At 37.0% G+C, this 14,231-nt stretch overlaps 2 protein-coding genes across 5 annotated transcripts in view; one reads left to right on the top strand and one right to left on the bottom strand.

Annotated features, from left to right (window-relative positions):
• The first annotated feature begins 481 nt into the window (after positions 1–481).
• Positions 482–6,775, top strand: Hem (Nck associated protein 1 Hem). The gene is made up of 2 exons (XM_088204301.1): positions 482–611; positions 696–6,775. Exon 2 carries the CDS (start codon positions 726–728, stop codon positions 4,095–4,097), a length of 3,372 nt encoding a protein of 1,123 aa, XP_088060427.1. The 5' UTR covers positions 482–611; positions 696–725; the 3' UTR covers positions 4,098–6,775.
• A 1,188-nt stretch (positions 6,776–7,963) lies between these two features.
• The window catches only part of kuz (zinc-dependent metalloprotease kuz), a 47,064-nt gene continuing 40,796 nt past the window's right edge, over positions 7,964–14,231 (bottom strand). Inside the window, exons 6-16 of one of the 4 annotated variants that reach the window (XM_088204305.1) lie at positions 12,861–13,381; positions 12,591–12,786; positions 12,360–12,521; positions 12,121–12,292; positions 11,840–12,051; positions 11,415–11,767; positions 11,170–11,339; positions 10,842–11,083; positions 10,541–10,773; positions 10,298–10,473; positions 7,964–9,872 (exon numbers count right to left, since the gene is read on the bottom strand). In XM_088204305.1, the coding sequence (XP_088060431.1) occupies positions 9,757–9,872; positions 10,298–10,473; positions 10,541–10,773; positions 10,842–11,083; positions 11,170–11,339; positions 11,415–11,767; positions 11,840–12,051; positions 12,121–12,292; positions 12,360–12,521; positions 12,591–12,786; positions 12,861–12,997 (2,169 nt within the window). In that variant the 5' untranslated portion in view covers positions 12,998–13,381 and the 3' untranslated portion in view covers positions 7,964–9,756. Of the gene's footprint in view, positions 9,873–10,276; positions 10,474–10,540; positions 10,774–10,841; positions 11,084–11,169; positions 11,340–11,414; positions 11,768–11,839; positions 12,052–12,120; positions 12,293–12,359; positions 12,522–12,590; positions 12,787–12,860; positions 13,382–14,231 lie in introns of all 4 variants that reach the window. The other 3 variants (XM_088204302.1, XM_088204303.1, XM_088204304.1) reach the window with 3 other exon arrangements.

Below are 14,231 nucleotides of genomic sequence, written 5' to 3'. Positions count from 1 at the left end.
GTATAAACAATGACAAAAAGGTATAGCGTGGTCTCGTTCTACGCTCGATTAAAAATTAAAGAAGGTAGATTTCCAAGGGGGCGATAGGTAGATGACGAATTAGGAGCAGTTCGTCGTGCGGCATGCGTTTTAAGTCAGTACATAATATGAAGTAAGCAAAAGTTATTATGCACTTAATTAAATTGTCAACAACCCGTCGTGGTCGGCACTAATCCAAGCGAATGACATCGAGTGTCATGTTTTTCACTGGTCATCTTTACATATTACATATTAGAAATAGTATGTATTTACTAATTACTTTCACACCTAATTCACATTATGTCATAAAAAATCAGAACTCGACAACATTTCAATATGTATATTTTTAAATTTGGAGTCGAGGTCAGTGAATACGTGAATACGTATATCGCAATATTGTTCAGAGGAGAGACTGAGTATTTTATTTTAACGGTTTTAGCGAGTACCTAGTTTTAGATATTTTAGGGTATGGTAACACCGAAGCGTGCACTGGGCCGGCCGGGGCGAGGCATTATATCTTGTCACCCGCAGACCGCTGTCAGTCGTTCTAATTGGAACGACACAACAACGACGCACGACGCGAATATAAATCGGTCAGTCGCATCCTATTTAGTAGATAATTGCGCATTTATTATCGTGTTGCGTGTCCCTAATCGAAATGTCCCCTTTGGTTTCAGTCGGCCGGTAGGCTAATTCGCTAATTCGAAATGGCCCGGCCGATGAGTCCCGCCCAGCAGAAGCTGGCGGAGAAGTTGGTGATCCTGAACGACCGGGGCGTCGGAATGCTCACCAGGATATACAACATCAAGAAGGCCTGCGGCGACGCCAAGTCGAAGCCCGCGTTCCTGTCCGACAAGACGCTCGAGTCTTCCATCAAGTTCATCATCAGAAGGTTTCCCAACATCGACGTCAAAGGCTTACAAGCTATAACCAATATAAAGAACGAAATTATAAAATCTCTCTCTTTATATTATTATACTTTCGTAGACTTGCTCGATTTCAAAGATAACGTTTGCGAATTGCTCAGTATAATGGACGCGTGTCACGTACACTTGGATATAACGCTCAACTTCGAGCTGACCAAGAATTATCTAGATTTAGTCACCACGTATGTGTCCCTCATGATTTTGCTGTCGAGGGTGGAGGACCGCAAGCCCGTGCTGGGTCTGTTCAACGCCGCGCACGAGATGGTGCACAGTCAGAGCGATCCCAGTTTCGTCAGGCTCGGTCAGTTGATCATGGATTACGACGTGCCTTTGAAGAAGCTCTCTGAGGAGTTTGCAGTCCACCAAGGTTTATTGGTCAACGCTTTGATGTCTCTCTATCACGTCTTTCCTTCTAGAAATCTGACCGCCGACAATTGGAGATCGGAGCAGAAACTCGGCTTGGTCGGGAATCCCGCTATGATATTAAAAGCCACCGAAACTAACACCATGTCTTGCGAATATCTTTCGCTAGAATCCATGGAGAGATGGATAATATTCGGCTTCGTGCTGTGCCACCAAAAACTGCAGACGGAGCAGGCCAACAAGATGTGGGTCGGCGCTCTCGAGTCGCTGTGGGTGGTGGCGCTGTTTCGCGACGAAGTCATATACATACATTCTTACATACAAGGATTCTTCGACAGCATCAAAGGATACAGTAAGAGAATATCCGAAGTCAAAGATTGCTACAATCGAGCTAACCAAGAAGCCGGATATAAGCACAGGGAGCGTAGGAAATTCCTCCGCACTGCGCTCAAAGAACTCGGACTCATCCTCACCGATCAACCCGGTCTTTTGGGCCCTAAAGCTTTGTTGATATTCATCGGTCTGTGCTACGCGAGAGACGAAGTGTTCTGGCTTTTGAGGCATAACGATAATCCGCCGCTGCAGAAAACTAAAGGCAAAACCACCGAAGACCTAGTCGACAGGCAACTGCCCGAGTTGCTGTTTCACATGGAGGAACTGAGAGCGCTAGTCAGAAAATACAGTCAAGTCATCCAGCGATACTACGTTCAATACTTAGCGGGATTCGACGCCATCGCTTTGAATCTTTCCATTCAAAATTTCCAAGTGTGTCCAGAAGACGAGAGCGTGATTTTATCGTCGCTGTGCAACACGGCGGCGACGCTCAGCGTCAAACAGATCGAAGAAGGCGAAATATTCGACTTCAGAGCTTTCAGACTCGACTGGTTCAGACTGCAAGCGTACATGTCTATCGCTAAAACTCCCATGAGCGTCGCTAACCATCGGGAAATGGCGCAACTGATCGATAAAATGGTGTTCCATACCAAAATGGTCGATAATCTCGACGAGATCATGGTGGAGACGTCCGATCTGTCCATATTTTGCTTTTACAGCAAGATCTTTGAGGATCAATTCCACATGTGCTTGGAATTTCCGGCTCAGAATCGGTACATAATTGCTTTTCCGCTCATATGCAGCCACTTCCAAAATTGCACGCACGAACTGTGTCCCGAAGAGCGACACCACATCAGAGAGCGCAGTCTGTCCGTAGTCAACATGTTCTTGGAAGAGATGGCAAAGGAAGCGAAGAACATAATCACGACCATATGCGAAGGGCAATGCACCATGAGCGATAAATTACTTCCGAAGCATTGTGCGCAAACTATCGTCGAACACGTCAAGCGAAAGAAAAAGGAGAAAAATAAGAAAAACACCATAGAAATAATGAAACCGGGCTCCGAGAGCTATAGAAAGACCCGCGAAGAACTAACTACGATGGACAAACTGCACATGGCTCTCACGGAACTGTGCTTCGCCATCAACTACTGCACGACGGTGAGCGTCTGGGAGTACACGTTCGCGCCTCGAGAGTATCTACATCTGCATTTAGAGTCTCGGTTTCTGAAAGCTCTAGTCGGCATGGTCATGTTCAAGCAAGACACCAGCGAAATAGCCAAACCGACCGAACTGTTAGTCAGCGTGCGAGCGTATATGAACGTCTTGCAAACGGTGGAGAACTACGTGCACATCGACATAACCAGAGTGTTCAATAATTCGCTACTCCAACAGACGCAGAGCGTAGACAGCCACGGCGAAAAGACCATCACCGCATTATACACGACTTGGTATTCTGAAATATTGCTGAGGAGAGTCAGCGCCGGAAATATATGTTTCTCGATGAATCAAAAGGCATTCGTGAGTCTGACGGCCGAGGGAGCTATTCCTTTCAACGCCGAAGAGTTTTCGGACCTCAACGAGCTGCGAGCTTTGGCTGAACTGATCGGCCCGTACGGAATGAAGCACTTGAACGAAACTCTGATGTGGCACATTGCGAATCAAGTTTTAGAGTTGAAGAAATTGGTCACGAGCAACAAAGACGTGCTTCAGATGTTGAGAACCAGCTTCGACAAGCCCGAAGTGATGAAAGAGCAATTCAAGAGACTGCAGTTTGTTGATAACGTATTGCAAAGGATGACCATCGTCGGTGTCATTTTGAGTTTCCGCGAAGTCGCACAAGAAGCTCTGCTGGACGTTTTAGAGCAGCGTATTCCGTTTTTGATAAGCTCCATCAAAGACTTTCAACATCATTTCCCTAGCGGCGATCCGTCCGAAGTCGTCTCGGAAATGTCATCCGCCGCCGGATTGCCATGCAAAGTAGACCCGACGCTCGCTACGGCTCTGCGTCAGCATAAAGCCGAATCCGACGAAGAGGAACATCTCTTAGTGTGCCTTTTAATGGTGTTCGTCGCCGTTTCCATTCCGAGATTAGCCAGAATAGACACGTCTTTCTATAAAGCTTCGCTGGAAGGCCACGCGAACAACAGTCACTGCATGGCGTTGGCGATTAATAATATATTCGGTGCTTTGTTTACGATATGCGAGCAAGGAGACATAGAGGATAGGATGAAGGAATTCTTGGCGCTGACTTCGTCTTCTTTGTTGAGGTTAGGACAGGAGGCAGATAAAGAGGCCATCAAGAATCGCGAATCCGTTTATTTGCTTCTAGATTTAATCGTTCAAGAGTCTCCGTTCCTCACTATGGACCTGTTGGAGTCGTGCTTCCCTTACGCGTTGATTAGAAACGCGTACAACACTGTTTACAAACAAGAACATGCATTAGTTCATCCGTAATCACGATAATATTTATTGCATATTTTTATTATATAGTGTTTAATAACGTTATATGTATTTGTTTTTTTTATATCGATATAATTTAAGTACAAATCGTCAATAATGGATTTTACGATACGTTTATATTATTATAAAAACATTCCTTGACATTTCTAAGAGGTTCAATTTAAAAACTGCAAGTTATTTATGAACATAAAAATAACGCTTTATTTTGACTGATATAAACCAAACGTATAATATATAGATTATATTTGCTATTTCTATTGTTATTTTGTTAAATTATGCTAGTGGATATTAATGAATATTTTTAATCGATTCGATTCCAAGTTTTCTTTGTATTACATATCTACGAAAAAGTAAATTTATACTTTTATACTTGCAATGAAAATGAATTTTTATTATATAAAGATTCGAGCGAACTCAATCGAAGACCTTATTTGAAGAACAACCATTGTCACAAAAATAATTTTTTACAGGAGAGAGTAAACACTAATTTTCTTCTTTGATTACAATATTTAAAACGTATTACTTTATTTATTATACAATATTTAATACGTTTTTAATATTGAAACAATAAATTTATATTAGAAATAAAATAATAGACATAAAAAAGATAAAAAATAAAAACCAACTTGAACATTAGTGGTTTTTCGGACATTTTTTATATTGGCTGTTTTTTTCGATAAAACTTTTTATAATATTTTTATATACTATTTGCTCATATTTACAGCTTAAGCATAACATTATTAAATATATGCATACATTAAAAATAATAAAAAAAAATAATACAATAACAATTTTATAAATTCACTATATATTTAGTATTATTGTCTGATGGTAAATTTTCATAAAAAAATGGATTGGCAGGATCTTGAAAATATTTTGTAAACCCAAATAATTCCGATTTTTTGCGCTTTCGTCGTATGCTCGCAAAAATTTTATTTCAATTGGAAGGTTAATATTTTTAGTAATTTTAAATCCATTCCAAGGCCCATAAAACTTGTGTATAAAGTCAAATGAAATGTAAAATCTGTAGAAGTAGTAGCTGTATATTTTCACTTCCTTTTAATTGCTGTAAATTTTCTAGCTTTAAGAAGATGTAATTGTGTTCAATGCTCGATTTACTTCTTTCATTTTTGGAATTTGGAGAGTTTCAATTTAGTTGATACATTATCGCAGTACGAGCATATGCCACTTCGAGGTGGTGCACAAAATAAAGATTATGTTTGGTAATAAATATTTTTCAAGAAACCCGTATATGATATTGATTTTAAAATTTGCAATGCATTTCTTAAACATTTAAATTGGAAGAAGTTATCTTACATTTGCATTTTTTTAAAACAAATAATGGCTTTCCCGTGCCTTAAATGATGATATATGATCATGAATTAATCTATTGCATTGGGTCGATTAAAATCAATTCTACGTTTATCTTCTGAAACTACACCTGATGACGCTATTCGTTGCTGAATCCGTCTCACATTATTGATAGCAAATATAGAAAGGAATGCCTTCATACAAATTTGTAATGATCTACCTTCGTTAAGTCAAAGTGATATTAGAAAGTACATTTAATAAAATAAATACATACGTTATATTTAAAAGTTGCATTATGCATAGAAGTTATTTAATGCTCATTTTTTTCAAGATCCGACTTCTAGCTATTGGTTTCACCGTGATCATTCCTGATCTATGAACTGTCCTGTAGGTTCTTTGACTTTTAGTTGTAAAAATAAATAATTGTATTTAATAATAAATATAACTTTCCATTATAAAATGTAAGGTGCTTAAAAATCACAATCGAATTACTCAAATGACGAACTGCAATTGATGTATTTTTCAAATTTAAAATTCATCTGGTCAGAGATTATTTGTACATGTTGCACATTTTTTGAGTATGTAATTTAATATATTAGTATTCCTTCGACATTTAAGGAAACAAAATTTTGTTTATGTAACAGAAATATGCACGCACAGACTAGAGAATATCTTTACTGTATATGCACGTGATGTTGCTCTTGTGTTTTTGTGGCGTTTTTGTAATATTAGCTGCTCAATCCTCCTTTGTAAAAAAGGGTCGAGTTTCTAGAATTATACATACATATATCATCACATTTTATTTTCTTCTTAATTCCATTCGTGTATGTGCCTAACTCGCATTTAACAAATATTATTTTAGAAAAATATTTTATTGATTATTTTAACCTTTTTAAATTTTTTGGAAAAAGACATGCCTATATTCAAAGTTTTAAATTTAAACATACATTGTTTATTCGGTTTAATGTGAAGAACCACCAATGTTTACTTTGGTAGTTCTTCATACAAAATGTTTGGACTTGCCTTCATTTTCTTGTGACAAGTGGTTTTAAGATTTTTAGTAGAGAATGCCCAGCACTATCAATTTCGTAAATGTGGACATTGGCACTTTTTCATATAAGGTCTTCAATTTTTAATCTTATTTAAAACAATGTATATATATGATATAAATTATGTACATATTTATGGTATAAATTATGTTGTAGGCGTATTAATTCGCAGCCGTATTTTAGGACGATAGTGAATATAATCAAGGCTGATCTATCGTTTTTTGTAACCTGTATTTATTTTTAGACCTAATCTATATTCTTGTCTACAAAACTTGTTCGCATCATACGTTGAGAAATAAATTATGAACATTACGCCCGTCTTTCATTTTTAAAATCTAAATCAGATATACGAATCGAAGTTAGCGAGAGCGAGGGGCGACACTGTCGATGAAATCGTAAACTCGAGAATTCGAAAATAATAACAAAACTAGTTTAAATGTAAAATTTATTTGCTTTTTACATTTTTGAAATCACATTGATTATTTTATCAACATTCATTATATAATTAAAATAATCACATTTTTATACGTAATATACATATGTTTTTTCTTTTCCATAATTGTTGAGAAATAAACGCCCCCTACTATTCGGAGGCTCCGTTTAATCCGTACAACACCGATTGGTCATTTTAATAAGAAAATATTACCAACTATGCTGCATCACAGTTTCACTAAATGCAAATCTGGTATTTCAAACTCAGGAAGACATGTATGTGTATGTAAAACTCCGACGTACGAACGCGGCGGCAGTGAATATATATATATATATATTTATCATGCTTAAAAATATTTCCACAGACATATATACTTACATAAGTATGTGTACAAAGCTTATTCAATATTACATATAAACAATATACAAGAAGAACGGAATTTTCATATACGCGACGTTATCGATACATTTGTGAGAAAATAATTTTCAAGCACAAATCAACACATTGCCTTATTGTCTAGCAGCACAAGAGCATAAATGATAATATTTCCTTTCGTATGATCTACATGTTTACATTTACAGAGCATCTAACGTACGTTATTAATAAAAGGTATGCGTTTTATGTAAGAATTTATGTTGTTTTTCATTCATACACGCAAAACCTTTCGATTGTAAAACTTTCACTCGTTTCTAACGGAACAGATGACTTATTTGAAAATATTTAAAAAATTTGGACAGTCAATAAATATAGGAAGAATTCTCTTATAAATTTTTTTTGAAAAATATTTACTCTGAAGGTTATATATTTATTGTTAAAAACGTTATTCCAATAACACTAAACTAAACAAGTCGCTATCTGTCGTTAAGAACCGATAAAATAAAACAACGGTGAGACGAAATTCATATATAAGTATACAATACCCGACGATAACGGTTTGATTGATTACAAATATTTTTACAATTTTAAATTAGTCGACTGTTGCCACGCTTTATTAATTTATTGATTTTATTCGCATCTCGATCAGTCCACCGGTCTTATGAGTATTCTAAAAATTATACAATTAAACGTATGATTCTGTCATCTTATTTTATTGTTAATTATACATTATACATATTTTGGTATGACATTGTCAGTAACGAATATATTTAATATGAAAATGATATCTTCATTGGCGATTCGCTAATAATATTCTTCAATTTGATTTAATGATTAAATATATATTATATTGCACACCTCAGATTCGTCACATATGTACTTTTTTTATTTACACATTATGAAATTTCTCAATCCCTGTACAATTTAAACGTTACATACCTATATTATACACAACTATATCACGATATTAACTGTTCAAAATAATATGAAAAAATTATAATGTTAGTTCAAAGAAAATAATTAATCGTTTAAAAATATATATGTCTATAATTACCGTTTATTGGATTACTTTTTAATACTTCTTTGGCAAAGTAATCAGGCTAGATTGTATATTAAAATAAAAGCAAGCAACAATACATAAATGATCTGTGAACATATTCTTCGATACGATACGAGAGAGCGACCGTAGTAAAATTATTCCTTAAACTATGTTTATAGCTAAGCTTTAATCGAAATCAAAATGGCATAACTGTTCAACGTCGATATAAACCTGTAACACTAAACAACTTGTATATATTGGAAGATTCAAAGTAGATTGGTAAAAATATTCGAATTTTGTAGAAAATGAGATCAACGTCTTAAATGAAATAAAATGTAAACTTTCACAATTTATTATAAAACACATGACATCAGACTTTAATCATTTTTGAAAGATCAATAATATAAAAGAGCTTGGAATGCAATATATACATAATATTCAGTCAATCTATATAACAAAATAATAAATTCGTAATGTGACGGAAAACGACTATAGACAACGCTTAACGATAAAAATTTAAATAACAGTTTCGGACATAGATTTTGTAGATTGTTGAGAGGACGCGTCAGATGGTGGCGGTTCACTGGATTTCTTAACACTGAGAGAATCGGGAGATTGGAGGGTAATGTTGGTTTGCGATGCGACCGTCTTCACTACTAGCATTTTCAACTGCGGCTTTGACACTTCGTCTTCTGAAAACTCGTTTTTGTCACTGGAAGTGTCGTGCGATAACGACTCTAAACTTTTTGTATACAAATTCGATTTGGCGCAATCGTATTTCTGCGACGACTGTTTCACTTTAAAATCAATAACGTTTTTCACAAAGTTCGTTTCGTCGAAGTTGTCTTTTCGATTGCCGGTGCTATTTTGCACTTTGACGAGATTGTTCTTTTCCTCGGGTACTGTATCCGAAGAAGACTGTCGAGGCACTGCCGGTTTAGTCAGATCTTCGTTCCTTAAGTGGTAAATCATATTGTCAGCTTGATAAACCATCGTCGGTTGCAACATGACGCCGTGAACTCCGCTGTTGTACGGTCTCATCGGTTGATAGCCGACGATGATCTTCGGAAACTGCCAATGAATCGACTCGTCGCTCAACTGATACAGCATTTCTTCTCTGGCGTAAACCGTCACGTTCGACGAACTCGAAGCCGTTTCTTTCGGACTGTCGCTTACGGGAATACCGCCATTTTGCACTCTTCTCTGTAACAAAAACCCTTCTCTCTGGCCATTCATTCTCATGTAAGCGTTATAATTTTGCTGATTTTCTCTGGAATAAAATCTCTCAGATGAGTACTCGTCGTTAACTTGCAATTGTCGATTGGGATAATCGTTCGGTGCACAGGGAGCGTTTTGATAACGATCGGGAGGCTGATGAACGACGACGGGGGCACCCTGGTAGGATCGCAGCAAATACGACTGCGAATCGTGCTGCGAGCAACACTGTCAGACTTTATTGGAACGTAATTCGTAGCTATTGGGTGGCCCGGAATACGCCCCCGCGTACAGCTCTCCTCGAGCGCTGCTACTGCCTCTACCGCTGCTCGGAACAGGAGCTGAAGCTAAAAACAATAATTATCTCGTTAGTAACCTATTTATGCGTCGTCGTTATTACAATTGAACCTACGATTTCATTAATTACATTAGTTACCATCGAGACGAATTGTTTCATTTTGATAGTTATTTCTGAATTGATTTTAATATATTCTATATAAAAACTAAGAAAGAAATATAGCAAGCTCTCAATAGGTTTAGAAAGTAAAGTTTCTTCAAACCGCCAGCAATATTATTCTTCCACCTGAACAAAAGCTAGTACCGTCATCGCAAAGACTTAACTTACAAATCACTTCACTTCACTTTTCCAATAATAAGAACTGACCATACCTTCAGTGACGATATTTGATAATTTAAAATTTATAAATAATGTAATTTTCGAAACCATAATTTCAATTGGAATACGAAGAACCTTTTGGTGGTTGATAACGACCTCGCCCTTCTTGATACCCGCGGGGAACGTTTTGCGAACGCCGCGAAGCAGGCGGAGGTTGCCTCGGCCTTTGTGGCTCTCGAGACGCGTTTGCGTTGGGACCTGGGTGACTATATTGCGTTCTTCGCATACGTCTCAGCGTATTCATGGGTCTACGTAATGTTTCCGACAACCGTCTAATAAAAGAAAAAGTATATTAATCGATTATCGAGTAGGCCAGAGACCATATTAGTTAATAGTTACCTCGCCGGCGGTTGTTTTGGGTTACTGCTGGGCGTGTGTACAGCACAGCATTTTATAAATAACCCCATACAAATGACAAATGCCACTCCTAAAAGTAAAACCGCCCACCAATGCTCGGTAACCCATTGAGCGACTGATTGGAGAGTTTGTCTGTTTAGCAGGAGGTTTTTCAGTCGAACTAGAGGACCCTCTGCATCAACAGCTCGGCACTTGAGGAACACATCGCAATAACCCTTAAAACGTTAAATTATATTAATATAGTAACTCTCAACTTCTAAATGATTTTTTACAATATACTCACTTGAAAATTGTCGCAGGGTGAACCGGGACGTAGACTAATACCGCCTGGCGGAAGTCCCACTGCCTGCGCAAATTCACTCGTGCTTCTGCACGTAGAGGCATCTGTGCCATTTTGACATGCCAGTTCGCATAATTTTCTTTTATTGATATTAGGTATAATGTGCGAGGTGAGGAAACATTCATTTAGATTCCACTCTAAGCATATCGATCCAGAACATTCACCGTTAATGCATAATTGAGTGCCTGAAAATGATCACATTTATTTAATAACTAATAAATAAAAAATCAACAGAGAATATACACGTATGTACTATCAAAAAATAAATTACCATTATTGCATCTAGTTTTATCTGACATTGGTTTCGGATTTGGACACTCAGGACTGTGCCCGCCGCAAATAGAGGACAAAGCGCAGTCGCTTTCTGCACGGCAAACTGTTTTCGTAGTCGACGGTACAAAACGACACGTATCCGATTGACAACAAGGTCCTTGCGAAGGGCTGAAATAAAAAAGTATATCAATCAATGTTCACCGTAATAATAAATTAAATACATATATTTATAGCACAACTGACCTGCATTGAGTTCCATATCTTCTATGGCAACCTTTAGCAGATTCGTTTTTCAATTTGTCTAACTCGTTAACTACTCTGGGGTAGCAGCACCTATCCGTACATTCTTCGTCGTCATATCCACAATCGCATTCTTCTCCAGCTTCGACGATCTTATTGCCGCAGAAAGCTCCTTCGCTAGCAGTGAAGCAATTTCTCTTTTTGTTGTCGACCATCGCATCTAAAACGTTCGATATGTTGCCAACAGAACAGGAAGAAAATTTGCTGTTGTTGGGTCTATCTCCGCTGGTCGCAGACGCAAACATAATGAAATTGCCGCCGGGTCCACCGGGTCGACATTCATTCGGATAATCATGCTGAAATATTTAAAAATATATGTTATATCATTCGAGTATTAAATATAATACAGAAAATAAATTATTAATTACCGGTGAACCAAAATTATGCCCGATTTCGTGAGCCAGTGTCAACTGACTGACTTTCGGAGGTACTCGACTATTATAATTAACGAACGTTATAATACCAGTGTTTAAAGACCGTTTTGTGCTTTGATACATCCCGCCGATTGTTTCAGTATAAGTCTTATATTTTTCGCATATGCCTCCAGAAGCACCGCTTGCCGAAGCGACCCATGCTAAGCCTATAAATAAAATCACATTATACGATAAAGTTAAAAATAAAAAACCCACAAGATAAATACGACTCCGACCTAAAGTGCCACCGGTGAAATCTCGATATGTAAAAACATATGCAAGACAAAAATCTTCGTGGTTTCCTAGAGAATGAAGATTTAAAAAGTTGGACACGTCTATGTTTTCCAAACAGAATTGATTGAGTTCACCGGCAAAGTGATGCGAATTACACGCTGAATCGTCATCGATCTAAATATAAAGCATAAATGTAGTATATACTAATAGATGTAATCAAAAAGTTATCGTCGTTCGATACCTTGATTCTTTGAACTTCAAATTTTATATTACGATGTTCGGTCCTCCCGTCGAATTTGGTATCTCTGTAAATGTAATTCACAGCAGTGACATGATGCGCAATCAACGAAAGGATTTCCTCTCGCGTTTTCTCGTCGATTTCATTTTTTTTATAGTCGCGATGCTGTCAACGAGAGCGTAATATTAACGTCACATTATCCAAATTGCATTGTTGCGTGCGGTTAAAACTCACGTCTGGAAACCCTTCCCTGATGTGTCGCCAAATCAACGGATCCGTTTGAATGTACAAAGAGCAAGTGTTGCGGTTGTCTTCTTTGGGCCTTGTCGCTCGTTTCTGTCGACGTTCCGAACGGATACTTCCCTCATTTGCCTCTCTGGAATACTTGTATTTACCATGAAGGTTTGCATAATCAGACGACGAATCCATCCTAAAACGTGCAAATTAGCATGACTCAAACTGTTTTTATAAGTATACTAAAGCTATGAAAATATGATATATTACTTATGATTGTGCAAATTTGATTTCCAGTGTGATGCATCATCTTTGACACTATTGTATTTGGAAGACGTGTGCTTTTCTCGATTATGGCTCTGTCCATCTGGTTTGTCTTCAACTGCAGAATTTTGTATTTTCTCCATCCATTGAATCACATCATCGTTGATACCACAACCACCAACATGACCTATTTATATTACCAGGAATAATATTGTAAAATGTTGAAGACAAATATTTATTTGTGGCACTTAAAATTTCTTGAGCAACCTATTAATTGATTTTTTTATGGTCCTGATTAATAATTTCTCCGATATATTCTTCTTAGGAACAAACATTTAATTTTCTAAATGGGTTTAGAATAGCTTATTATAATACATGGTAAATGGATTATTGCTCACACGAATATTGGTCACAAAGCAACTTGCTCGTACGAAATTGAGCACAAATCGAATGCTCACAAGACTCTTTTCAGAATAGCGAATTATGGCGAGAGTTAAAAAAACATATTTTCTGTATATTAATTAACCCTTTCCGGTCCTATGTCGAATGTCATTCGACATCGACTTTATTCCAGTGAAAAAATGTCATTCGACATTTTTTCTTCATCAGTTTATTGTCAAAATACAAGCACATATTTTTTTCTCACTTGTATTTAGTGTAGCGGTATACTGGGATGAGGATTGAATGGTTTTTATGAGCATTTGAATGTATAACTTTCTACCTGAGAAGGATACAAAAGGTTTGTTTTAGTGGCTAGATTATACTTGTAACTCGGATCAGTTACGCTCGACCCATCCACGTGAAAACAATTTGATAATTATTATTACCGATACTTATAATTGTACTATTATTCTAATAGTTCGAACCCCTCAAAAATGCCTAGAATTACAAAAAAATACGCGATAACATCGAGTTTGAAAGAAGTGATGAAGAATATATGAATGAAGTGAACAGTGACTGAACTATTTGTTGAAAGTGAAAATGAAGACGTTTCTGTGGTAATAAAACAAACAAAACCGAAGAAGAAGATTATCTATAACTGATCCTGGACCATCTGTTCCCCCCGAGTGCTTAGAGTTCTAATTCTAGTAAAGAAATAAATAGTCGTACAATACCACGAGTCTACAGAGCCTTGAGCAGCAGTGATAACGATTCCGAATTTCGATCAAAATTATTACTTCCTGTTTTTATATTTAGGCGATAGGGAGCAAAGACTGGACAAAAAGGGTCATTTCTTATACCTCAACCTTCAAGGGAAGCATAAAGATTGCCTGGTATGCTCCAACAAAAAAAATCCTGGGAGTAGGAAAGAAACGCAATACATTTGTGTAACTTGTGAGAGAAAGCCCGGCCTTTGCATCGGTGAATGTTTTCACC

This window comes from Plectrocnemia conspersa, unplaced genomic scaffold (genome assembly GCF_051122295.1).
Source record: "Plectrocnemia conspersa isolate PC_06_02 unplaced genomic scaffold, ASM5112229v1 ptg000014l, whole genome shotgun sequence".
Classification (NCBI taxonomy): domain Eukaryota; kingdom Metazoa; phylum Arthropoda; class Insecta; order Trichoptera; family Polycentropodidae; genus Plectrocnemia; species Plectrocnemia conspersa.
This window is presented reverse-complemented; position numbering and strand designations above follow the sequence as displayed.

Coding starts and splice junctions, on each gene's coding strand:
- Hem (XM_088204301.1), top strand. CDS start 726: ATGGCCCGGCCGATGAGTCCCGCCCAGCAGAAGCTGGCGGAGAAGTTG.